General features: G+C 34.0%; 1 protein-coding gene across 1 annotated transcript; it reads right to left on the bottom strand.

Annotated features, from left to right (window-relative positions):
* Positions 1-4,265: 4,265 nt before the first annotated feature.
* On the bottom strand, positions 4,266-6,912 carry LOC141698082 (plant intracellular Ras-group-related LRR protein 5-like). The gene is made up of 3 exons (XM_074502690.1): positions 6,275-6,912; positions 4,929-5,854; positions 4,266-4,841 (listed from the first exon to the last, which is right to left on the bottom strand). The coding sequence occupies exons 1-3, from the start codon at positions 6,807-6,809 to the stop codon at positions 4,713-4,715; spliced, it is 1,590 nt and encodes a 529-aa protein (XP_074358791.1). The 5' UTR covers positions 6,810-6,912; the 3' UTR covers positions 4,266-4,712.
* Positions 6,913-27,187: the final 20,275 nt, after the last annotated feature.

Here is a 27,187-nt window from a genome sequence, read left to right as displayed (position 1 = left end):
TGGGATTTTTAAAACCGCAACCGATGATTCGGTTGCGGTTTCCGATTTTGAAAACCGAAGATCTTCGGTTTCGGTTTTAGCCAAAAATCGAGTCGTGCTCTACCCTAATGATAACCAATGATAACACCATTCCCAGAAATGCGCAAAAGTAGAATGCGTAACAACGCCATTCCCGGAAATGCACAAAAGTAGAATGCGTAACAATGAACACTTATTCTCGACAAATGTCGGTCAAATTTTTTTCACAAAACTTTAAGATTTTGATGTTTCACAAAATAAATAATAACTTTCTTAAACATATTATGAGATCTGCGAGACCTGCGTTGTTTCATAAAATAAATAATAACTTTCCTAAACATACTAAGTATATATATACACGTCCACAAATTTTCGAAAAACCTGACATTATTCAAATAAAAATAACTTATTAAATTTAAAATACACGCATGTTAATTAATCCTGGACATGCACAAGATGCACAGTCTTGGGATGGTCCAGGAGTACGGTTGTAAATGAATCGGATCAGTCTTGATCTGGATCAACCTTGATTCATATCTTTATTCATTTAATTTTATCGAATTCGAATTTGAATCGGATTTTTGTCGGATTTTTCACAGGTCGATCCATATTAAGATCTGTTTGGATCCGGATAATGGATCAGACTTCCGATTAATTAATATATTTTTACAAGACCAGACTATATTCACCACACTAGTGAAAAATGAGTTCTTTATATCAAACTAAACATACCAGTATTATGGTAGCCATACTACAATTTACATTATTTTATCTATAATTTATTATATAATTATATATATTATAATTATATTATATATAATAAATTATTGGATCCAATCGGATCGTTAACGAATCGATCCTAATCCATATCTGTTACTTATTGCATCATATCATTATTGGATCGGATTTTTTTATAATTAAATTTTTTTAAACAATCCATATCCGCTCTACTAACTTTTAAATCGGATCGAATAGGACCATATTTCCCATCTATCCGCAACAAATAAATCAAGGTATTTGACTAGGTAAGGAAGTAGCACCTGCCCTACCCGGGAGTATATTAGAAAACAGGAGTATATATGCCTGTCAATAGAATTGATATAATGACTGATGACATATTAAAATGGCCTAGACACTAGTTTTAAGCGCATAGTTTTACATGTTTTAAGAAGTCAATTGTAATTAACAAATCTTAATTGCTCAACTTAATCATTCGAACAGGACTAAAAATCATATAGAAATTAACTTTGCTTATTTCGATAATTAAAAGCAAAAAAACCTTCCGTTTTTGACATTTGACTTTTGTGCGCACATCTTAAAATGCTTTAATCATATAGTTTAAATAATTTTTTTGAAAATTATATTTTTTGACTAAAAGTATATAATTCGTAGTAAAACTCACAAAACATATTTTTAAAAAATAATGATTGTAACTATCAAAATATTTTAAATTACGTGTAAAAAGTCAAATGATAAATATGAAAAAATAGAGGACTACCTTTAGAATTAAAGAGCCAAGGATAATTTGATAGCAATGACTTATTTGTTTTTTCAATTTTGGCCTCCATTCAAAATTTAATGACAAATATATAGTACTGGAAAAAAAGTTAACACGGGATTATCATAATTTTTCTTTCAACCGGCCATTTAAAAGAGTAGTTTTAAAGAAATTTTGCAAGAGAAGTCACTGGTTTTGATTGAAAAAAGCACCATACAGTTTGTACACAAGTACTTGATTCTTAGCTTTAAAAGTTCCTACGGTCTGGGGTCAGAAATTTTATAAGGTTAAAGAATTTATTTCTGATAATTTATGAGTATCCCTGTTAATTTGTGTTTTTAGAAGTTCGTTATCAGATAAGGACTAATATAACACCAATTTCAAGTATTTTATCTCTTATAATTCAGAAGTGTGGAGAATAATTTATGGATGTGTGTAATTAATAACTAATTAATCAAATAAATAAATAAAACTATATAATAAATATGAGAGAAAACACTCCAAGAGATTCTTCCATGGTTATCATGAATGTCTATATTCTTATTTTGTTAAAAACAATCTTTCTAATATTTATATAATTGTCTTCCAAGATAAAATAGTGTCTACAAGTATCCATTGAACGTCACTCTCATGGTCATACAAAGTACAATTATAGACTATTAAAAATCAAGGATTATAAGTTTCACAATTCTCATATAAATCTCCCGATCTAATACTTAAATTGTGTCTATCATATCATGTACTAGAATTACAACTCCTCTCCCGATTCGTTATAATTCCTATAAATACAATCAAAGATTCGCAACTCCCTCAATTGTGTTAGGCCCTCAATGAAAGATTAACAATCACAAAAAATTCACAATACAACTAAACAAAAACAACAAACTAAAAAATAGTACCCAACTCTTTGATTAAGGGATTAGCTACTCACAATATATGAAGAAAACAAATATATATTAAAACCACAAATCATGAGTTAAGAATTTGAATACAGAGAATACAACTTGAAGAGTTCCTTTGAAATCCGGACGAATCCCTTCACTCCTTCTCCCAATCTCAAACGCTCTCTAACTGTCTCTCTCCCTTATCTTTTAAGAATAATGGATATCTCTCTTCTATTCTCTAATACAATATGTTATGGTTCTCTTATACACTATATAAAACCTAATATATAATAAAGAGTTTTTAATACTTTTCCCAAAATAAATTGGACTTTGATATAAAATTCGTAGGCTGTTTTTCAGGCCTGATTCTGGACTGTTCCACTTCTAAACCGTAGATAATTCTGTTAGCTTTGCATGAGCTGTAAGATCGCCCAATTCTGATGTCTAGAACACAAATTACGGCCCAAACACTGATGTATGCACGTGCAGGCCAATAAATTCAAATTTCCTTATAATTTAAGTCCAAATAAGTTCAATTCCATATAAAATTTGGGAATTCTTTATTTTCTGTCATAAAACAATAAATTCTAATTAATAATATAATATTATAAATATGAGAATCAAATTCTTTAAAATATATATAAATCTATCAATCATATATTAGTCTTACTAATATCTGAAGGTGATATACCCAGGTCGTAGTTTTGACAGGATGTCTGTTCCTGTTAACATTCAAAATTGTATTGAGATGGATTTGAAGTAATAAAATCTATAGCTTTTGTCAAAAAAAAAAAAATCTTAAAGTGATAGAATAAGGCTGAACACAATTTTTATACTCTTTAATACTCATTGGACCTAAATTCTTCATTAAATCGAGCTCCAATATCATATTAAATATTATCTTCATCTCATATTATATGTCTTGTTTTTTTAAATATCAGAGACCGAGATAGGGGTCTACGGAGCCGGTCAACCCTAGATTTTCCGGTATCACCAATATAATGTTACTTTCATAGCGATTGAACCTGCAGATCCGTTGGCATCATACCATGGTCACCGTCACTAACACCACTGTTTGAATCCTGCCAAGATATAGTAGTAGGTTTCTCTTTTATTTTTCACTTTTTACCATCTTTTCTTGTATATATATATTTTTTTGTAATCAGCTCTAATTGTTGAAAATTATAACATTTCAAATCATTATTCTAGTAAATTTTATTTTTGATAATAAAGTGATATAAGTTATTTTTTTTTAATTTTAGAATTTTTTTAATAATTAAACTTTATTTTTTTAATTTTTAAAAATATAATTTAAAACCGGCCCCTCTAAATTTTCGTCATGCGTCCGTCAACTAATATGTGGTCAAATTGACCAAATTTTGATCGATAATTATGACAATTTTATGTATTATCTAAAAAAAATTAAAAATACATTTGAAAGAGAATTAGATATATTTTCTAATGATACTAGTTTTTAAATTTATTTAATTTTATATTATGTATAATTTGTGGTCAAAATTTAAATAATTTAATCGTAAACTAGTCAAAACATGACACATAATATGAGCGGATAGAGTAACTAATTGTACTCCAATCAAAACACATCAGGTGTTATTTTATGAGAGATTATATACTATATTTGGTAACTCGTTATTTAACCCTACTTATAGCTTTGAAAATTACAGATATATTTTTCGGGTTGAAAACAAAAAATTGAAATGTCAAGGAGAAAGTTCAAACTTATTAATATTTGAAAACTATTTGGTTATTGTTGGTGTATGAAAATGCTGATTCAAGTCATGCACTCATACAGAACCTACCATTATGTTCAAGAAGAATGACACTGTAACATGAGCAACTGAGCATTGAAAGTAACACCTGCTCTTCTCAGTTTCACTTGAATTAACAAATAATAAGGTAAAAACAGAACTATGCCAGGACCAGATGTTTGATACAAAGAATTAAACAATAACGCAACGTTCGTTAATAAAATTTTGAACTTCAATTTCGCATCAATATACACATCCGTGTCCCTGTATTTTAAAGTCATTTTTTTTATAAAATACTAAAAGGATACCTTTTTAATTTTGAACCGGAAAAAAACTAAAGCACCCGAAAAAAATCTGGTGCAAACCAGACGGTCCCAGATTTAAAAGGTACATTTTCAATACATTATGGACAAAAAAAACTTGACTTTAAAATACAAAGGCAAACGTATATTAGTGCATCCTGAGATTCAAAAAGTCATTAGGCTTAAAATAAAAAATTTCCAACTTTTGTATGCCAAGATTGAAAGCAACCAAGCTGTCACATTATGCATCTTTTCTGGATCCGAGAAAAAAGATACAACATAGCCTGGACCAGAAACCTTTCTTCTTCTTTGGGTGTTGAACATTCCCATCCCTCTTGGCAACAAAATCTTCCATATACTGAACAACAGCCTGATCAATCAATAACCTAAAGAAGTTAGTACTACTTTAAATGTGCATTTGATTTTGACCTGAAATCGTAAAGTTAAGAATTATTACCTGAGCTCCCAACATAACAATTTGCTTGGGAGGAACTTCTAGTGGAGTCTCGTAAGCATGAAAAACTCTCAATTTAGATAGGAAACGAAAAGAATCAGGCAAGACTCTTATTTGATCGTCACTAATATCTAGCACTTCGAGTTTTTCAAGATTTCCAATTGCTCTTGGCAAGGCTCTGAGGTCTGAAAAGTTCTTTCCGATGTTCAACTTTTCAAGATTTACTGCAAGACAGAAGCTTTCAGGTATGCCTTCGAGTTCATTAAAGCTTGCATCTAGTTCCCTCAATTTGGTAAGATTACCCATGGTCGTAGGCAATTTTCCAACTCTGTTGTAATGAAAAGTAAAAATTTCTAACATTTCTAGCTTTCCAATTGCCTCAGGAAGACCTCTGAGCTGATTAAAGTCCAGTCTCAGCTCTACAAGGGACGTGCATGATCCAATTGTGTAAGGAAGTTCAGCAAGCTCATTTGTCTCGACATTCAATATTTCTAAAGAGGTAAGATTGCCAATTATATCGGGCAGGGTACTAAAATGGTTTGAACTCAAATCAAAACTGACCAGGTTTTTCAGATTACCAAATGAAATAGGCAGTGTTTTTAATTTATTGGCATGGAGGTCAAGGTCAGATAAATTGCTTAATTCTCCAAACGAATCGGGAAGGTTCATAAGTTGGTTTGCATGAACATCAAGCTTCCTTAGGGCGGTGAGGCCACTGATGCTGGTTGGAAGTACCATTAGTTTGTTATTTGATAAATTTAGCTCAACAACCTGCGTTAACTTCCCAAGAGATACAGGAAGCCACTCGATATTGTCCATCAGTTTGCCTTCAAGATCAAGAACCACTTGGTCCTTTTCTTCTGATTTTGCCGTGCTTTCAAATAGAGCGGCCACTTTCATCAGACTCAGCTTTTCATTGTCTTTACCACCTACAATTTGCTCATGACAAAACACTAATATTACCCAAAGGAGTTGACCATAAAGACGTTTATTACTGCGTACGCAACCAAGAAAATTGAGAATCAAATGCAACGGTGTAGAACATTAACATAATTTTACTCGTTTGGATACATGGGATCACAGAATTTTTTAGAAAGCTGAATAATTTACCAAAAAAATGAAGAAAACAGAAGATATGGCAGACTCAAGCAGAATTGCATAGACCATCATAATTCTAAATGTTTATAGTTGGAGAAAAATACCAAAACTAAAGCTTTTAAGGTTTTCTTCATCTCTCTTGATTCAGATTTAAAAAATGAAAACACACACACACACACACACAAACTCACACAACAAGTCTACAATACAAACACATACAACAGTATCTAAATGATGAAACTTGTACAAACCTGACGAGAAATCAACGACTTTTGTGACAGAAGTCTTCTTGACCAAAGGCAAACCTAAAACCTCTGATTCTTCACCTTCCTTTATCATGATCACACCCTCATCAATAACAACTTCTTCATTCTTTTCAAGAGCAAGGCCCTCAGAATTATTACCCAACTTAATCTCAGGCACAACACCTCCAGAAACCAATTCAGAAGCTGTCTGAAGAAGTTGATCAAACTTCTGATAATATTTGTCAACTTCAATTAACTCTAAAGCCTCTCTGCTCTGCTCATGACTCTGAAACAAAACCATGGTCTTTTTAACTTGTTGTAACACACAAAAAATCTCTGATGGCACATCTTGAGGTGGCACTTGGCTAGAGAGTTGATCAAGTTTTAGTTTTTCTTCAGAATCAACAGTTTTGACAAGAGATATAGCAGCTTCAAGCTCTTCAATGGTGGGCCTTGGTGGAAGTGATCTGTAAATTCTCATGATTTCGTCAACAGCTTCTGTGTAAGCCGGAGATGTGTCTTTTTTGTTTAATATTGTCATAGATCATAAATGGTCTTTGAATGATGAAAATTAAAGTTTTTAAGGGGGTAATGAGACTTTCAGTTCTGGTCTATACTATGTCCTGGTTTTAACCCACTGTTTTCATATAAATTTTCATCTCGTTTCTTCCGAAGGAGATTTCATATTGTAAGATACCCCGGGTCCACTCAAACTGCAGAATTTTTAAGTCAAATTATTTAATTTTGTTTAATTATTAACAATTTTTTTTTTCATTTTAAAACTTATAAAATTGAACTTATATTATATTTTTTTCGGACAATAACGTCGATTTATATATATATATATATATAGTTATATAATGGAGAAGACGAGAGCGTTTATGCGGCGTCTCTCAGATCGTCTCATACTATTTTTTTCAATTTTTTAAGTTAATAAATATCAAAAATTACAATTCCCATATATATTCCTAAATAAAAAATTTATCAACATTCGTAATATTCTCCTAAAATTTCTACAAAATCTTCCAGTAAAAATTTGAAATCATCTTACCATCATAATATTCTCCTAAAACTTCCTATATTTAAAGCAACTTACTATCTTGATGTTCTCCTAAATTTCTTTTTAAATATCATTTCTCCTCTTTTTCCTAAAATCAACTTAAAAATTTTATTTTTCCTAAAAATTTTCTTTTAATTTTTACCCTATAAAATACTATAAGGACAAGTATCTATAAATACATATTTTCAAAAAAAAATTCAAATCGTTATATAATCATATTATTATATACTTACGCAAATGAGAAGACGAGGGCGGTGAGGTAGTGACTCTTATATCGTTTCAAAATATTTTTGTAATTTTCTCAAAATTTTATATTATTGAAGAGAAAAAATATTATATCGATTAATGACTAATGCATAATATAATTTTATGATTTTTTTTGAATAATGAGAGAGCAGCTCATTGGAATAAAAATGATTAACGAGACAATGACTTTTTAACTTTTTGATCTTTTATATTTATTTATTATTCATAATTTCTAAATGAACAAGATCGGATAAGAAATATAGAAAAAAAAAGACGGAATATTATTATAAAAGGCCACTGCGAAAAGCGATTTAATAAATCAATTGGATTTAAATACAATAACTCAAGCACGGATTTCTTTTGTTAAATGGAGTTTATCATCAAATCATCATTTCTTTTAATTAATGGAGTTTATCATCAAATCAGCGCACATGCATAGATGATTGTGAACATTAATACGATTAAACATTCAAATCAGAGCAGATACGCCAACAAAAAAAGCCTACACTCTCATATATGACCTTTCTCTGCACAAAGCCTATTTCATACGCGGAATACAAAATAATAGAAACTACCTAACAAAGTCATTATAATTTGAAATAAAGTTGACACACAAATAAGATCTATCAAAAAGGTCCTTCATTGTACATAATTGAAAAATTCTGAATGATACCCACTTATAATTGGTTTTTTTAAATAATACATAAAATAATTTTGACTTTCACACGGTACCCGTTACGATATAAAATCGATATAATTATTTTATCAGGAAGGAAATGAGTCAGACAATTGACAAAAAATAGTAAACCGAGCTCCGGAGAACATGTTTCCGGAATCCCTGGAGCTCCCTAATTGGTGCTAGCCGTGAGGGGCAGCCATTTAAGACGACCATTTATGACAAGAAGTTACAATGAAAACTTGCGATGAAAATCTCCGATGAGTGTTTGCAACGAGGGTTTGCGACGGTCGCAACAACGAAGGTTTGCGACGGTCGCAATGATGAAGGTTTACAACGATCGCTACAGTGGAGGTTTGTGATGTTTGTTAACAACAAGGATTTACGACAGTCATTAACGATGATCGACATTTACGATAAAAGATGAACATTGATGAAAACTTCGCGAAAGAAGATGTTTCACAACTTGGAGTGAACAAATGCGATCATCGGAGAAAAAGAAGTGATCCGGGCTTCGGAGAATTTGTCGCCGAACCCCTAGGGCGCGTCCTAAGGCTTTTCGCTGCACGGGGCAGCTGCTTTGTGACAGAAAATGAATAACGATAAGAAGATTGTAAGGAAGTTTGTTCCTACAACTCGACAGAAGAAGAATTGAACTTCAAATCAAACAAGTGATTGAGACGAGCCTCCGGAAAGGCTCCAACCCTCGTGGCGTGCCCTCAGGTTTAAAAAAGGCTTCCAGGAGCCCGCTTTCCCGGAAAATATTTGAAGGCGCCATTTTGTAATCTTCCTCGTAGGAGAATGATCGTTAATACTTAGTGTGTGATTTTAAAGCCTCGTTTCCGCATTCAATAGGTTGTCCTCATTGGGATACCGTTGGGGTTATTTCGCACTTTACACATGTACACTTGGGATCACTCACCCTGTAGTCTGGTGGGTAATCCTAATCTGGGAGGAGGGGGGGGGGCGAGGATGCGCTTTAGCATTTGCGGTAAGTCATGGCTATGTCTACGATTATGATCAATGAAGATAGCAGTAGCGGAGATGATATCCACCGGTCGTGGAGTTTTCTTATCTGTGAACTTCCGAAGTTGTAATCGAGCCTTGGGCCTTTATTGAAAGAGATATGTCCTAAGTCCAATCATGTATGAGGATTTAAGAATAACTTTTATGTAATCTGTTTTGATTTCATTGATATTAATAAAAGACTTGTTTTGTTTTTATTGCGGGCTCTATCTATTTAAATGTTTAAATAAGATATACCACAGTTTAGAGTAAAGCTTTTTATGGATTGTGATGAGATCATAATAATGAGACCTAAAAGATGATAACTCTAAACTTAAATAGTTCCTGGTCGTAGGATTACTAACTGCTAATTAATAATCCGCAAAGATCGGTACATACTATGCTTGCTTCATTATGAAGGATGTCTGTTCTCATAGACATTTGTGTGGTGACACTATAGCTAGTATGAAGGTGCTTATTATAGAATAAGTTCACTGAACATGACTCACACAACTGAACAACTGATGGAGTTCACTCACGTGTCAGCAGTTGTTCACATAGTGATAGTTGTATAAGTATCCTTAGACTTGAGGTCATCATAGTCATCTTGTGTACACTGAACTATGCTTTGGTTTAGTTCTTAGTCTCAAGGGACAATTATAAGGGCTCTACTGGGTATAGGAATTTGTACACGAAGATAATGTATGATCAATAAAGGATCTACCCCTTTCAGTGAAGGAAGAGAATGTTCAATGCTGATCCACTTATGTTAGTTCAAGAATCTCTGGCCAGAGTGAATGAAATTAGAAAGGAGTTTCTAATCTACATTAAATAGAACTAAGCATAGTGAATGGGAAAACAAGTGATTAAATAAGATATGCTTGACACAAGTTTCATGCCTTATATTTAATCGTGACATTGCAGGGTAGAAGGAATTAATTGTACGATATAGGTTCTTGGTATTCTAAGCAGTGAATTCATATTATCCGGATAGTCGCGATATGCTGTGAAGTATCCCTCACGATGTAGAATAAATATGATTAATTAATTAATCATATTTAATGAATTAGAGAATTTATATAAATAATGATAAAATAGTTTTATTATTATTTATTTCTACTACCGGCTGAATATTGAACCTACAGGGTCACACCATATAAGAGAATGATTTAATGGTGGAGGAATAAATTAATAATGGTTGATAATTATTTATTTATGAAATAAATAATTAATTGGTAAATTTAATAATTGATTAAATAAGATTTAATTGATTATAAATTAATTAAGAAAAGGTTCTTAATATTATTAATTAAGAATTTAATTTTTTGAAATTAAATCAAGAGAGAGAATTATTTCTAAAGTGTTTAGAAAAAGGATTAATAATTAAAAGGTGTTTTAATTATTAATGAGAATAATAATAAAGGGTTAATAATAATAATATTTTATGGGAAAATTTTCAGCTGAAAATTTTGCCTATAAATATACTATTATAAACCCTATTTTTGCCTAAACCAAAAAGATTTACAAAACCCTAATTCTCTCCATCTCCTTCTCCTTCATTACATCGTTTTCTTGGTGGATACCGGTAGAGTGCTTCACACTTGAGGAGCAGCAGCTAAGGATCTCCGTTCATCATTTCTGGATCGCCATTAAAGACCTCCATCTTTCCATTAACGTAAAGCTTCTTAAGATAAACATACTGAACTACGAATTAAATATTATTTTTCGCATGGATCCTGCGGAGGGTTTCGTTTTTTTTAAGATTTAAATTTACGTTTTCATTGCGTTTATGTTCTAAAAAACCCTTCAATGGCATCAGAGCTACTTGCGAAAAGTTTTTAATTCGTTTATGTGTTTAACTGTTTTCGATATATGAGCATGTACGTGATTCGCCATGATTTGATGTTGATATAATATGCTTATATATGTATGGTTTTGAATATATGATATTCATGTGAGTTGTATAATCATAAGATGATTATGTAATCTGTATATATACTGATATATACATGATTTATCTTTGTTCTAATTATGAGAATCATATTAGATACGGATTCTGAATTGGCTGCTGCAGATTTGCTGAAATCTGGGTCTGGTATCCAATTTACGCAAAAAAATACCCTATTCCATATGTAAACGAGTGTCTGAACAAAATTGATAGCTAAAGCTATCATCGACTCGTCTGTAAGGTGTTTGACGTCGTTTACTGCCCGTAAACAGTGATTCTTGTTTTTCTGATTTGATTCTGATTTTTCTGATTTTTGTCATATTTTCCTTTTATGATTAGATCATGGATAATATGATATGTTAAGATTAAATTATGTGTTTTAAGATGCTTTTATGTGTTGTATGAGCATGGTGGATGGTTATGACCTTTCGACCTTAGTGTAATGGTTTTGGTTTTGGTTTTAAATACGACTTGCATGTCGTCAATCTTTGTAATCATAAATCTCGAATGTAACTCGAGTTATTCTTGTAAGTTCATTAGATTAGTTTTACTTTCAATCATGTAATGTAATTGAAGACTCAAGAAGGCTATCCAATGGAGGTGATACAAAGAAGAAGATTAGGCATACAAGAAGTCTAAACAAAGAAGAAGACTTATGTAATAAGTAGTTGTATTTATTTCCATCACCATATTAGATTGACCTTGATCTTTATCATGAGGTTGATAAAGATCACATAGGATGGGGCCATAACCAAACACATTTACTTTATTGCACTTTACATTTACTTTATTTAATTTTATATATGAGATATATGCCTATGTTTACCATGCGATGATAGATTTAGGTGAATTTAATTGACATAAGGCGTTTGTTAGACAATCTAGTATAGTGAAATTGTTTCATGACCTTAATATAAATATTATGAATAAGATCAGGAGATTCTTGTATTTATGAAACACGTAATTGAATATGAATTTTCAATATTGAGAGAAATGATGATTCTGTCAACAATAGATTTCTATATGTAAGAAAGGGTTATTAAGTGACGCCTCTTGACAATTCTCCACCCGATCTGGGAATCATCTGATTATCGATTATTGATTTGAAATATTTAATTTAAAAGGAAGAATCTCTTTATAATATGATTATGATTGTAACGTAATATAATCCCTCTAAAATTAAATAATAGCTTGTGTCGGTCATAGCCTTCCAACATGGTAGAAAGTGGTTCTTATTTTTAAATCATTGTCGTTTCGTGCTACAGCCGAGGGTTTTGATTCCGAAATAAGAAATACTTGTCTATTACATAGAGATGTGTACAGTGAATTATAATCTAAAGGTCGGTACGTGCTACAGCCGTGGGCCGTTGGAGACTCATTCAATTGTACGAAATGTTGGGTTAGACTTGACTTAGAATATTGAGTTTGTCGTGCCACAGCCGTGACTCAATTATTCAAGAGGATAAACTTATATTAGGGAATAACATAAGATGTAATTGACAAGAGTTGTCTTCCTATTGAACATCACATGACGTTTCATGCCACAGCCGAGGTTGTGTGATGGAATGTAGGATCCCTATTCCCACTAGCATTATGAATGCTTAATTTTCACTTAGGGGGTTGAAAAATTAGATTAACTAGTGGGAGACACTTATGAATAAATACCCAATTCATATAGTGTTTTGAAATGAAATTGAATATTTGCTAAGTGTTGTTATGTGTTTATCATTTACAGATTTACTATATTCGTCATGTCTTCTGCACTATCATTAGATGCTCATAAGTTGACTGGTCCTAATTTAGCTGTTTGTTTTCACTGTAACAAGTTGGGGCACTGGAATAGGAACTACAAGGTTTACCTTGCAGAATTGAAGAAGAAGAAGGGTAGTAAGACTACCGCTTCTGATTCAGGCATGTTCATGATCGAAGTTAATATGTCACTAGGTCAAATTTCTACTTGGGTATTAGATACCGCCTGTGGTTCTCATATTTGCAATTAGTTGCAAGGACTAAAGGGAAGTAGGACTCTTGAAAAAGATGAGGTGATTCTACGTATGGGCAACGGAGCAAGGGTTGCGGCTATATCTGTAGGATCATTTAGTTTACATATGCCTACGGGCAAGACTATTATTCTGAATAATTGTTATTACGTTCCCTCTATTGTGAGGAATATTGTTTCTATTCCTATGTTGGATTTGGATGGTTTTTCATTTATTATTAAGAATAATGAATGTTCTATCCTTAGAGATAATGTTCTTTATGGACGTGATATTATAAATAATGGTCTGTATGTATGTGACGTAGAGCATGATTTACTTCAGATTGAACAAACTAATAAAAGAAAATGAGATGATGAAAATCTGACCTATTTATGGCACTGTAGGCTAGGTCATATTAGTGAAAATAGACTGCGTACATTGCATAAGGAAGAGTTACTTGACCCCTTTTGTAATAACCCCAATTTTTGGAAATTTTTTGAAACCCTTATGAATAGTGTTTTTGATGAAATGAGAAAACTTTTCATGCCACACTAGGTAGGGGTTCTTTTATGGATATTCTGAGATTTTATTGGCACTCTATATGGTATATAAGTGTATATAAAGATCGTCAGAATCCAATTCTGAACACTTTGATTTTCCCGGAAATCCACTAGATACGGAAAGAATTGAGTATAAGGTAACATGATAAAAAGGATTTAAATTAAAGGATTATAAGAGAGGATCATAAAAGGAATACAATATATTGAGAAAGGTTAAGGGAACCTAAGTAATAAGATCCCGGGTATGATCCCTCAAACGATAAACGAAAACGAAAGTTAAGCGAACCGTATAACGGATCAGCGGTCATTAGGCAAACAATTAGAAGCTAATCAAAGAGATTAGAAAGGATGATGACATAGCAATGTGACATAAGCATGACATAAGGGGAAGGAGATGTGGTTGATTTAAAACCACACAAAGTCAAGGCTAGAAAGGTAATTAACCAAAAAACAAGACAAAAAGCAACCAACCAAGCCAAAACATTTCATTTTCATCAAAAAACACAAAACCCCCATTTTCTTCATGAAGCTCTCGGCCCCTTTTCTTAAAAAATGAAGATCCAAGCTCCACCACTTACTATTTAGCAAGGTATTTATCTAAGCTTCCCCATGGATAGTTACATACTTCTTATAAGTTTAAGCTTCTAATTCCAAGCCAATCTTTTTCTATAAATCATGGAAGAAGATGGTGAATAGTACTTTCTTGAAATTAATTTTTGTGTTCTTGATTTCTTTGAAAGAACAAGCTTGTAGGAGGTTAGATTAAGGCTTCCATGGGCATTTCAAGGATCTTTCATGGATTAAAAGCTCCAAGGAAGGTATAAACTCCAAACCCTAGCTTTGGTTTTGAGTAATTAGGAATGAATATGATTGATATAGTATATGTGAAGCATGAGGCTTGTTTGTTTAAAGTTTGGTTGAGTTTGTAGAGATTAGTTGGTTTTGTGGTGTTTTTGGAGTTGTAAATCTTGTTAATTAGTTAATGAACTTAAGTATAGCTTTTAGTTCATGTTTGAGGGTAGTATAAAGTTGATAATATTGAGTTGTTGGGGCTGTTGGAGTGTGTTTTGGATGGATGTTGGTTGTATGATTGATTTGGGGTTGATTGGTGGTTGTTTTGGAATGGTTTAAATTTGGGAAATCGCGTAAACATAGCCGCCATAATGCCCGATTTACCGTAGACTGTTTTTGTTCTTAACATCAGAACCCTTGAACTCACTGCTAGGTTTTGACCATTTCCATGTTTAGATAGTTCATGTTACGAGCTTCGTTTTGATATGTGGTTCGTTTGATTCCGATGAACGGTTTAGGAGAAACGGCCGTTTTAAGTAACGACGTTTCGCGAACGAACCCTTACCCCTCGCCTTACTTTGAAACATAGGTTAAAGACCTTAAAGGACTAATTGAAGTATGAAACATTTATGTAAGGTGTAATAGGAAGTTGGTAAGACACTTGCAAAAGAATCGCCTTAAAACTCGTAATGGTTAATTTATTAAAAATGGTGGAGCCGAGGGTACTCGAGTGACTTAAGAGAATCAGTAAGCGCAAAATGAGCGTTAGAGTCTAAGTTGGTTAATGTATAGATTTACAAGTGACTTTGGTTTAATTCCAACTTACTTGTTGCTTATAGGTTACCAGACTCGTCCCGAGCCATTCGTAACCCCCAGTCGCTCAGGCAAGTTTTCTATCCGTTATACTGTTGTTGTGATGTATACAATTGTATATGCATTATCTTGTAACAGATGCATGACGGTTATATTAGCAAATTCTTGCGATATATTGTAGCATGTGATATGGTACATATGCATGCCTCTTTCGTATTCTTGCCATATATATCTGTTGGTTCAGTTGATAATACCTATGCTAGAGAATAGCGGTAAATCGCATATACCCTTAGTATAGGGACCCAAAGGTGAAAACATTTTCTAAAACCGGGAGTCGAGGATCCCGAGTAGATTTTATATATATATATATATATATTTATATATATATATATGGTTATAGTTTTCAAAACTATTTATCGAATAAGGTTTATTCGATAACTTTATTTTATTCTTGAATATTATTATGAATATTCATCCGAGGACTTATGACTCCTTTATTTTATTATTGAATATTATTTCGAATATTCATCCGAGGACTTATGACTCCTTTTATTTTATTAATTGAATATTATTTGAATATTCATTTGAGGATGTATGACTCCTTTATTTTATTTAATGAATATTATTTATAATATTCATTCGAGGTATTATGACTCCGCTTATTACTGAAATATATTCTTTATTTTATTAAAGAATAAGGTGTCAATAATCAAACTTATTTTCGATTATTCAAATAAAGATAGTACTTTCATATAAGTATATCTTTGGTTATTTAATATCCATTTCAAGTATAAGTTTTAAAACTTCTACTTCAATTATTTTTATAAAGATTATTCTTTATGGGAATATTATTTAAATAATAATATTCAGATATTTTCTAATATATCGGGACTGATTTATTTTAATAAATCAGCAGTACTACAAACATTCTTAAAAATGTTTTCGAGTCTTCAAAATGATTTTTAAAGTTAGAGTGGACCCCAAAACTCATTTTTTTATATTTAAGATCTTCCTTTCAAAGGGGATTTAAATACTCGCTCAAAACCTGGGGGATCCAGCTCTGTGGTGCATTTTACATTCGCAACGTGGTTGCTGTTTTGAGAAAACAAATGAATTGATTACTTACCCAACGTTCGGGAAGTAAGCCCATCTAATTGAGTCAGCATAAGCGACAGGCCGGGGTACGGTCTATCAAAGTGTAAGTGGCTGGGTGGCAGTCCATCAACGCGTAAGAGGCCGGGTGGCGGTCCAGCACAAGGTCCTTATGTGGCCAGGGTGATGACCGGTGGGGGATTCATCCATCTACTAGTAGAAAAGGTTACTTATTGGTATCTTTGCCTGATCAGCAAGATATCGGGTTTATGCCAAAATTCTTTTCCTTTCCAAAATTCATTGGATGTTACCAGCTCTGTTCATACTTTACATAACAGAGGTTCCAGGAAATGTTTAAGAGATATATATGTGGATATATATCGGGACTAAATAAAGTATCTCGTAACTTTATATCATTCAATAATATTTCAAAGATTGAATCTATTCAAGTCTGAACTTGTGGTCTCATCTATGGGATGACTTTTTTTTTAAAACCTATAATACTTTGAACAGTGGTAGTTCAAGTAGCCTTATAAATGATATAAGTATAGTGAAGTATTTGGTAACTTCATCTTCCTTTAAGCTTATATCCAGTAAGTAATTATCTTACTTTTGATAAAAGATTCTAGTAAGTATCCATATAATTACTTGTATTATGGTTATCACTATATATTATCTTGCGAGCTGTAAGGCTCACTCTTGCTTTATTTCTTCATCACACAACAACAGTTAGGAAAGATGGCCAGACTCCAGCAGACCCAGCGCAAGCGCGTGGGAAGCGTCCCGCGTCTTCCCGTTGATGTTGTAGCTGCTATAGCTGCAGAGGAAGATCTATTGGTAGATCAGGCATTCTCCTTTTGAGAATCAATTATGTATAATTATAACTTGTGGCAGATAATGGCAATTAATTGTAAACTTATTAAGTAATCATTTTGGGTTGTAATAACTTTTAAATTGTGGATTCAAAGACTTGTACTTATTTCAATTTCATCTCTGAGACTATAACGGGTTATGGTGTGTGTTAGTGTGGGGTCACAGCATAAGATTGATTATTATTAATTAAGTGAAGTGATATTGTGGAAAGAAAGACCGTGACGACCCGGATCCCTGACCCCGGATCTGGGGGTGTTACAGAAATGGTATCAGAGCTAAGCGTTATAAACCTCAGAGATGAAGTGACGTTAAGATAATAAGTTCACTAAGATAAATAAGAACTCTTGCCAAGTTCATAGTAGGACTACCTAATGTAGTACTGACAGTTAAAACCCTTATGGGAACCCTTATAAATGTAGCGATAGAAGCGTAGTTCGTTATCGTATATGGTAGTGGGACACCGAACCCTGAGGTTGAGGAGCAACAACGCGATGATGTTTTATTACTAATTGGAGATCGGATTGTGGATCCGATAGAGCGTCCTAACGCAGGACCGGATGATGTTCATATTGAGGATGTAATGGTTGTGGATGTTGTTCTAGATGGGATTGTTGCTGAGGAGGATCTCGTGGAAGATCCTAACAAGAATGAATAAAGGACCATTGAGGAATTGATGACCATGGTTAGGTCGACTACCAGAGGTAGGATTGGTCGATCACTACCGGAGGTTCGTTCAAGTTTGTAAAGACAGTAGCCCCTTTAACGCGGCTTACTCGTAAGACTAAGAAGTTTGAATGGACAGAGAAATGCGAGAACAGCTTTCAAGAACTGAAGCAAAGATTGGTGATGGCCCCTATGTTGGTATTGCCGGATGGAAAAAGGAGATTTTGTGATTTGTATTGACGCTTCGCATAAGGAATTAGGGTGCTTCTTATACAGCACAACATGGTAATCGCGTACGCGTCAAGAAAATTAAGGGAATATAAAATTCGATATCCCCACCTATGAGCTTGGGCTCATGGCAATAGTTTTGCCCTAAAGATTGGAGGCACTACTTGTATGGAGAGAAGTGCGAGAATTACCTAAGCCATAAGTGCTCTAGTACATTTTCACGTAGAAAGAGCTCAACATACGCCAGAGGAGGCGGTTAGAGCTAATCAAGAATTATGATTGGGAGATTCTTTATCATTCGGGGAAAGCCAATATGGTGGCTGATGCCCTTAGTAAAAAGGAGAGACTCAAGATGATAATGTCTTTTGGAGAGTTTATAAGAGATTTTGAGAAAATGGAAATAGAAGTGAAGGTAGCCGGAGCCGGTACCGAAAGCTGTTTGAGATTGCAATACAACCCGAATTATTGGAAAAATCATATTATGCCAAAAAAAAGAGTGATGAATGAAGGCAGAGAGCCAACAAATAGATATGAGATTAATACCGAGAAAGATGATAAGGGAATAATAAGGTATTCCTATAGAATTTGGGTTCCAAATGTTCAAGAGCTTAAAGATGAGATCTTAGATGAAAGTCATAGTTCAAGGAATAAGATTAAGGGCAAACCCTAAATGTGATAGTCAGGGAGGACGCCATCAAGATAGAAGTAGCCCATAACATAATGGAGTGGAAAATGAGGATTTTAACGTATAAGATAACCCCAAGTATGGGAGAAGGATGAAACATTTCATACTGAGGAAACAGAAGTCGAGCAAGACAGGGAGAACCAGGACGGTACTCCTATTGGGCAATCCATGGATCTGCCTAAACAAAACCTATACTATTATCCCCAACCACCACCTTGAGGAAATAATGCGGTAGGAAATTCTTTCAGGACCTATAAGTCGCTAAGCTCTCAGAGTTCCAAGGAACAAGCTGACCCAGTCGAGGCAAGAGCCTGGCTAAAGGAAATAGAGGAATCATTTGAGATTCTGAGTGATTGACGAACCACAAAAGACTGTTTTTGTCACTTACCCTCCTAAGAGAGAGACCACCCGCTGGTGAAAGGCCAAGGAAGGCACGAAGCAAGAGATTATAATAAACTGATTTAAGTTCAGTCAATTGTTTTCGGGAAAGTAATTCCCAAAGATAAGGAGATAGTGTAAAAGCTTTAGAGCCAGAACAAAGGCAGACGAGTATGATGAATTATGAATCTAAGTTGTAAAAGTTATCAAGATTCGTTCTGAGGACACGAATCCAGAATGACGGGATGTATGAAATCAATGTTTATGTTGTGTTGGTTCATGAAATAATGATAAGAGAAAGGAAAATAAAAAGAAACTGGAGTGGAAAGGAATATAAAGGCAATAGAGTTTGAGGAATGATAAGGGAGTTGGGTATGAGGAAACCCTAAAGACTCGTAGTAATAGAAATAGAAAAGTATGTAATCGTCAGGATGAGGGTGATTCACCATGAGTTAAAATTGATGGTTGAGGGCATAAGAGATACATATATTTTATCCCCTGTAAGTTGGGAGGATTCGAGGAAACCTTGAGATAATTCGAAGGATAAATAATGAGACGCTGATAGACTGAGGAGGCAAGGAAGTAAGAAATTAGGAAAAATTGGATGAAGGAAGTTACCTTCAAGAATGTGAAGTGTAAGACCGGTGGCATGATACCCAGAAAGGGAGACGCCAGGTATGAAAGATATCCCAACGTTGAGATGACTGTTGAGATAAACAACAAAAGTAAATGAGGAATTAGTAAGAAGAAGTTCACGTTGAACACGACCAATATCTTCCAGAACATCCTTGTTATCATTACTAAATCCTTGTTAGGCATATACTATCAAGGTGAGAATGATTAAATAAGATACCCTTATCAGGGATATATGACTTGATTTATCCAAGGAAGGATGTAAGTACCTTTTAAAGGTGGAATTAAGGATATAACCTCAATAGCTTGAGATGAACCATGGGGGAATGCATAAAGGTTGGCATTTCACCCTTAATAGAGACATTACGAGTTTGGGTAATACGGAATGGAGGATTAAGGTAATAACAACCTTTAAAGATCAGAGGAGAATTTTTTTTTCAGAACTATATAGACAATGGTTCTAGTATTAGTAAATGGTATCTTGATGTGTCATGTACCTAGGGAGTACATGATGAAGGATTTAAGGATAACCTTAAAGATTTTACAAGGAGAAAGGTAATATTCAAAGTTCTTAAGAATAGAAATGTTGATAAAGGAAATGTGACGTAATTATAATGATGCCAAGTGGGGCACGTGTTACACCACGAGAAAGTATGGATCGAACTAGTAATGGTCGAAATTGTTCAGGGCAATTAGGACTTAAGATAAAAGATGTTCTAAGTATGATTGAGAGTCAGTCGTGACAGTGATTAACCTCTAAAGACTGAGGCAATAACTTATGGAAAAATGGTGATATTTTTTTTACTTATCAGATTTTAAGGAAAACATCTTCACATAAGCTGTGATTGAAATGAGGTAGAAAATTTATTTGGAGGTGGTTAAAATGACATTGACTGTAAGGAAATTTTACTATCAGAAAAGGCCAAAGAGGTGGCCGACACTTTAAAGGTAAGAGGATAATTATAGGCGCTTATGCCAAAGGAATACAGTGATGATGGTTAAAGCTATGAAGGTTGTATTATGGTTTGGAAGATTGACATTCCTTCTGATGACTGTGCAATACCCAACCGTAATAGTAGTTGGTAAAGGTTTAATTCGTGTAATCGCCATGAGCGGGCTATCTATCTCAGAAGATACTATCTTGAGATAAGCCAGGACCATGTTTCAAAAAGGACTAGACGAACCCTTGAGTTAAGTCTTCTAGTTAAGGCATACGATTAAGAATGGTATTAACCTGCTATCGTTGCTTTGACTGAAACTCTTCTGCAATTTTATCTACTTCATGTCATGGAAAGTGAATGACGACAGTAGGTCAGTAGTGGACCATAGTAAGGCAGCAATGATTCTGCGAGTAATGAGCTGATTACAACCGTGAGAGTTGTATTGGAATGGATGTTGAGATTGAGTACCACTAATCGGGTCGTGGTAGTGTATAAGTTATCATTGATAGACTAATTAAGTAGAGTATCTACCTAATGAATATTTATTCTTTCTTATCAATAGAGAGTCGTATTATTATACGAGGAAGGTTGCGGTGCAAGCATAGAATTCTAGTAACGATGATGTCTAGAATGAGATTCCAGATTCGATTTTCGATGTCGAGGGAGTTTCAAAGGTGATTGAGTATAAGCTCGAGGAAGAGCATGGGTTCATAGAATGATGGACGGAATAGCAAAAATATTTAAGCATGCGAAATGCGATGCGATAATACTTGATGTTGATATATATATACACATATGTTTTGTTCTCCTATGACAAACCTCTATAGTTCAGAGGTAGATTCCAAGCCATATATTTTATGGCAATAAATTTTTTTACGTATATACAATTCTCTTCAGTTCGTTCTTTTCTCTTCTTTTCATTTCATATAAACTGAGAAGAACAACCCTTCCAGAAGGGGAGGTATTGCCGAATGACTATCTATCTGTGTGATAGAAGCCGAGTAGGATACCAGCTATTGTTTAATTGCTTGTCAAGTACTAAAGGCTGGCCACCTTCTGTACTAACTATGCGATATAACAAGTGTTCATGATCATAGTGATCTCTCAATAAATTCTTTTACTTCTATATGAAGGACTAAGCTTTCGAAGATAGAAGCAGCTGAAAAAGGAGTAGTAAAGTTGTGGTGGTATTCGGAATGGAAACACATTCTTGATACTAAGGTTGACGAGGTTATTAAAAGGTTATAGAACGCTAGCGAGCAAAAGTATAACCAGTATAATATTAGGAACGGAAGGTAGTAGCGATTACGAACTGGAAAAGAATGGGTATTGAGAAGCAAAAGCTCTAATGCTAAAAGCTATAATGAGAGTCTGTGCAATAGACTTGAAAGAAATTGGAATGATCACTTAACACGGATTGAGTTTTCTTACGACAATAGATCATATGTCAGTATTGAGATATCGCCTTATGAGATCCTTGAGGGAAGACAATGTCGATCTCCCTTATGTTAGGATGAAGTTGTAGAGCGCAAGATGCTCGGACCAGCAGTGGTCCAAAGGACCAAGGATATGATAGATCTAATCAGAGGATGGCTGGTAGTATCCCAAGATGGACATGATAAATATGTTGATTTGACACGAAAGGGAAAAGAGTATGAAATAGGGGACCTAGTAATGTTATAGGTATCCCTTGGAAAGGATTGATGAGGTTCGGAAAGAAAGGAAAGCTAAGTCTACAATTTGTTGGACCCTTGGATATATTAAGACGTTTGGGAAGTTAGCATATGAGCTAGCCCTACCCCCGAACATGTAGCAAGTCATAACGTGTTTCACGTATCAATGAAGGAAGTGTAATTCGGATGCCATATAAATAGGGGCATATGAGCGCATAGGCATGCGACCAGACATAACCTATAGGGAGCAACCAGAAAGGGTTATAGATCGAAAAGGAACAAGTGCTTAGGAGAAGGGTTATCAAACTAGTCAAAGTTTGATGGAAGAACCACAATGTGGGAAAATTTACTCGAGAGTTAGAAAGTGCAATGTTAAGAAAGTATCCCTATTCATTTCTATCTGATTCCGGGACGGAATCATTTTAAGGAGGGGAGACTGTAATAACCCCAATTTTTGGAAAATTTTTGAAACCCTTATGAATAGTGTTTTTGCTGAATGAGAAAACTTTTCATGCCACACTAGGTAGGGGTTCTTTTATGGATATTCTGAGATTTTATTGGCACTCTATATGGTATATATGTGTATGTAAAGATCGTCAGAATCCAATTCCGAACACTTTGATTTTCCCAGAAATCCACTGGATACGGAAAGAATTGAGTATAAGGTAACATGATAAAAAGGATTTAAATTAAAGGATTATAAGAGAGGATCATAAAAGGAATACAATATATTGAGAAAGGTTAAGGGAACCTAAGTAATAAGATCCCGGGTATGATCCCTCAAACGATAAACAAAAACGAAAGTTAAGCGAACCGTATAACAGATCAGCGGTCATTAGGCAAACAATTAGAAGCTAATCAAAGAGATTAGAAGGGATGATGACATAGCAATGTGACATAAGCATGACATAAGGGGAAGGAGATGTGGTTGATTTAAAACCACACAAAGTCAAGGCTAGAAAGGTAATTAACCAAAAAACAAGACAAAAAGCAACCAACCAAGCCAAAACATTTCATTTTCATCAAAAAACACAAAACCCCCATTTTCTTCATGAAGCTCTCGGCCCCTTTTCTTAAAAAATGAAGATCCAAGCTCCACCACTTACTATTTAGCAAGGTATTTATCTAAGCTTCCCCATGGATAGTTACATACTTCTTATAAGTTTAAGCTTCTAATTCCAAGCCAATCTTTTTCTATAAATCATGGAAGAAGATGGTGAATAGTACTTTCTTGAAATTAATTTTTGTGTTCTTGATTTCTTTGAAAGAACAAGCTTGTAGGAGGTTAGATTAAGGCTTCCATGGGCATTTCAAGGATCTTTCATGGATTAAAAGCTCCAAGGAAGGTATAAACTCCAAACCCTAGCTTTGGTTTTGAGTAATTAGGAATGAATATGATTGATATAGTATATGTGAAGCATGAGGCTTGTTTGTTTAAAGTTTGGTTGAGTTTGTAGAGATTAGTTGGTTTTGTGGTGTTTTTGGAGTTGTAAATCTTGTTAATTAGTTAATGAACTTAAGTATAGCTTTTAGTTCATGTTTGAGGGTAGTATAAAGTTGATAATATTGAGTTGTTGGGGCTGTTGGAGTGTGTTTTGGATGGATGTTGGTTGTATGATTGATTTGGGGTTGATTGGTGGTTGTTTTGGAATGGTTTAAATTTGGGAAATCGCGAAAACATAGCCGCCATAATGCCCGATTTACCGTAGACTGTTTTTGTTCTTAACATCAGAACCCTTGAACTCACTGCTAGGTTTTGACCATTTCCATGTTTAGATAGTTCATGTTACGAGCTTCGTTTTGATATGTGGTTCGTTTGATTCCGATGAACGGTTTAGGAGAAACGGCCGTTTTAAGTAACGACGTTTCGCGAACGAACCCTTACCCCTCGCCTTACTTTGAAACATAGGTTAAAGACCTTAAAGGACTAATTGAAGTATGAAACATTTATGTAAGGTGTAATAGCAGTTGGTAAGACACTTGCAAAAGAATCGCCTTAAAACTCGTAATGGTTAATTTATTAAAAATGGTGGAGCCGAGGGTACTCGAGTGACTTAAGAGAATCAGTAAGCGCAAAACGAGCGTTAGAGTCTAAGTTGGTTAATGTATAGATTTACAAGTGACTTTGGTTTAATTCCAACTTACTTGTTGCTTATAGGTTACCAGACTCGTCCCGAGCCATTCGTAACCCCCAGTCGCTCAGGCAAGTTTTCTATCCGTTATACTGTTGTTGTGATGTATACAATTGTATATGCATTATCTTGTAACAGATGCATGACGGTTATATTAGCAAATTCTTGCGATATATTGTAGCATGTGATATGGTACATATGCATGCCTCTTTCGTATTCTTGCCATATATATCTGTTGGTTCAGTTGATAATACCTATGCTAGAGAATAGCGGTAAATTGCATATACCCTTAGTATAGGGACCCAAAGGTGAAAACATTTTCTAAAACCGGGAGTCGAGGATCCCGAGTAGATTTTATATATATATATATATTTATATATATATATATGGTTATAGTTTTCAAAACTATTTATCGAATAAGGTTTATTCGATAACTTTATTTTATTATTGAATATTATTATGAATATTCATCCGAGGACTTATGACTCCTTTATTTTATTATTGAATATTATTTCGAATATTCATCCGAGGACTTATGACTCCTTTTATTTTATTAATTGAATATTATTTGAATATTCATTTGAGGATGTATGACTCCTTTATTTTATTTAATGAATATTATTTATAATATTCATTCGAGGTATTATGACTCCGCTTATTACTGAAATATATTCTTTATTTTATTAAAGAATAAGGTGTCAATAATCAAACTTATTTTCGATTATTCAAATAAAGATAGTACTTTCATATAAGTATATCTTTGGTTATTTAATATCCATTTCAAGTATAAGTTTTAAAACTTCTACTTCAATTATTTTTATAAAGATTATTCTTTATGGGAATATTATTTAAATAATAATATTCAGATATTTTCTAATATATCGGGACTGATTTATTTTAATAAATCAGCAGTACTACAAACATTCTTAAAAATGTTTTCGAGTCTTCAAAATGATTTTTAAAGTTAGAGTGGACCCCAAAACTCATTTTTTTATATTTAAGATCTTCCTTTCAAAGGGGATTTAAATACTCGCTCAAAACCTGGGGGATCCAGCTCTGTGGTGCATTTTACATTCGCAACGTGGTTGCTGTTTTGAGAAAACAAATGAATTGATTACTTACCCAACGTTCGGGAAGTAAGCCCGTCTAATTGATTCGGCATAAGCGACATGCCGGGGTACGGTCTATCAAAGTGTAAGTGGCTGGGTGGCAGTCCATCAACGCGTAAGAGGCCGGGTGGCGGTCCAGCACAAGGTCCTTATGTGGCCAGGGTGATGACCGGTGGGGGATTCATCCATCTACTAGTAGAAAATGTTACTTATTGGTATCTTTGCCTGATCAGCAAGATATCGGGTTTATGCCAAAATTCTTTTCCTTTCAAAAATTCATTGGATGTTACCAGCTCTGTTCATACTTTACATAACAGAGGTTCCAGGAAATGTTTAAGAGATATATATGTGGATATATATCGGGACTAAATAAAGTATCTCGTAACTTTATTTCATTCAATAATATTTCAAAGATTGAATCTATTCAAGTCTTAACTTGTGGTCTCATCTATGGGATGACTTTTTTTTAAAACCTATAATACTTTGAACAGTGGTAGTTCAAGTAGCCCTATAAATGATATAAGTATAGTGAAGTATTTGGTAACTTCATCTTCCTTTAAGCTTATATCCAGTAAGTAATTATCTTACTTTTGATAAAAGATTCTAGTAAGTTTCCATTTAGATACTTGTATTCTGGTTATCACTATATATTATCTTGCGAGCTGTAAGGCTCACTCTTGCTTTATTTCTTCATCACATAACAACAGTTAGGAAAGATGGCCAGACTCCAGCAGACCCAGCGCAAGCGCGTGGGAAGCGTCCCGCGTCTTCCCGTTGATGTTGTAGCTGCTATAGCTGCAGAGGAAGATCTATTGGTAGATCAGGCATTCTCCTTTTGAGAATCAATTATGAATAATTATAACTTGTGGCAGATAATGGCAATTAATTGTAAACTTATTAAGTAATCATTTTGGGTTGTAATAACTTTTAAATTGTGGATTCAAAGACTTGTACTTATTTCAATTTCATCTCTGAGACTATAACGGGTTGTGGTGTGTGTTAGCGTGGGGTCACATCATAAGGTTAATTATTATTAATTAAGTGAAGTGATATTGTGGAAAGAAAGACCGTGACGACCCGGATCCCTGACCCCGGATCTGGGGGTGTTACAGCTTTGATTTTGAATCATATCCTACATGCGAGTCTTGTCTATTGGGTAAAATGACCAAATCTCCATTTAGTGGACATGGAGAAAGGGCTGCATATTTGCTAGGATTGGTACACACAGATGTATGTGGACCAATGTCTACGCAAACCATGGGTGGATTTTCATACTTCATTACTTTCATAGATGATCGATCTAGATTCGGATATGTGTATTTGATGAAACACAAGTCTGAATCCTTTGAAAAGTTCAAAGAATATAAATATGAAGTGGAGAAACAAACCAAACATAGTATTATAACTCTTCGATCAGATCGAGGTGGTGAATA

The sequence above is a fragment of the Apium graveolens genome, chromosome 11, assembly GCF_009905375.1.
Source record: "Apium graveolens cultivar Ventura chromosome 11, ASM990537v1, whole genome shotgun sequence".
Classification (NCBI taxonomy): Eukaryota; Viridiplantae; Streptophyta; class Magnoliopsida; order Apiales; family Apiaceae; genus Apium; species Apium graveolens.
This window is presented reverse-complemented; position numbering and strand designations above follow the sequence as displayed.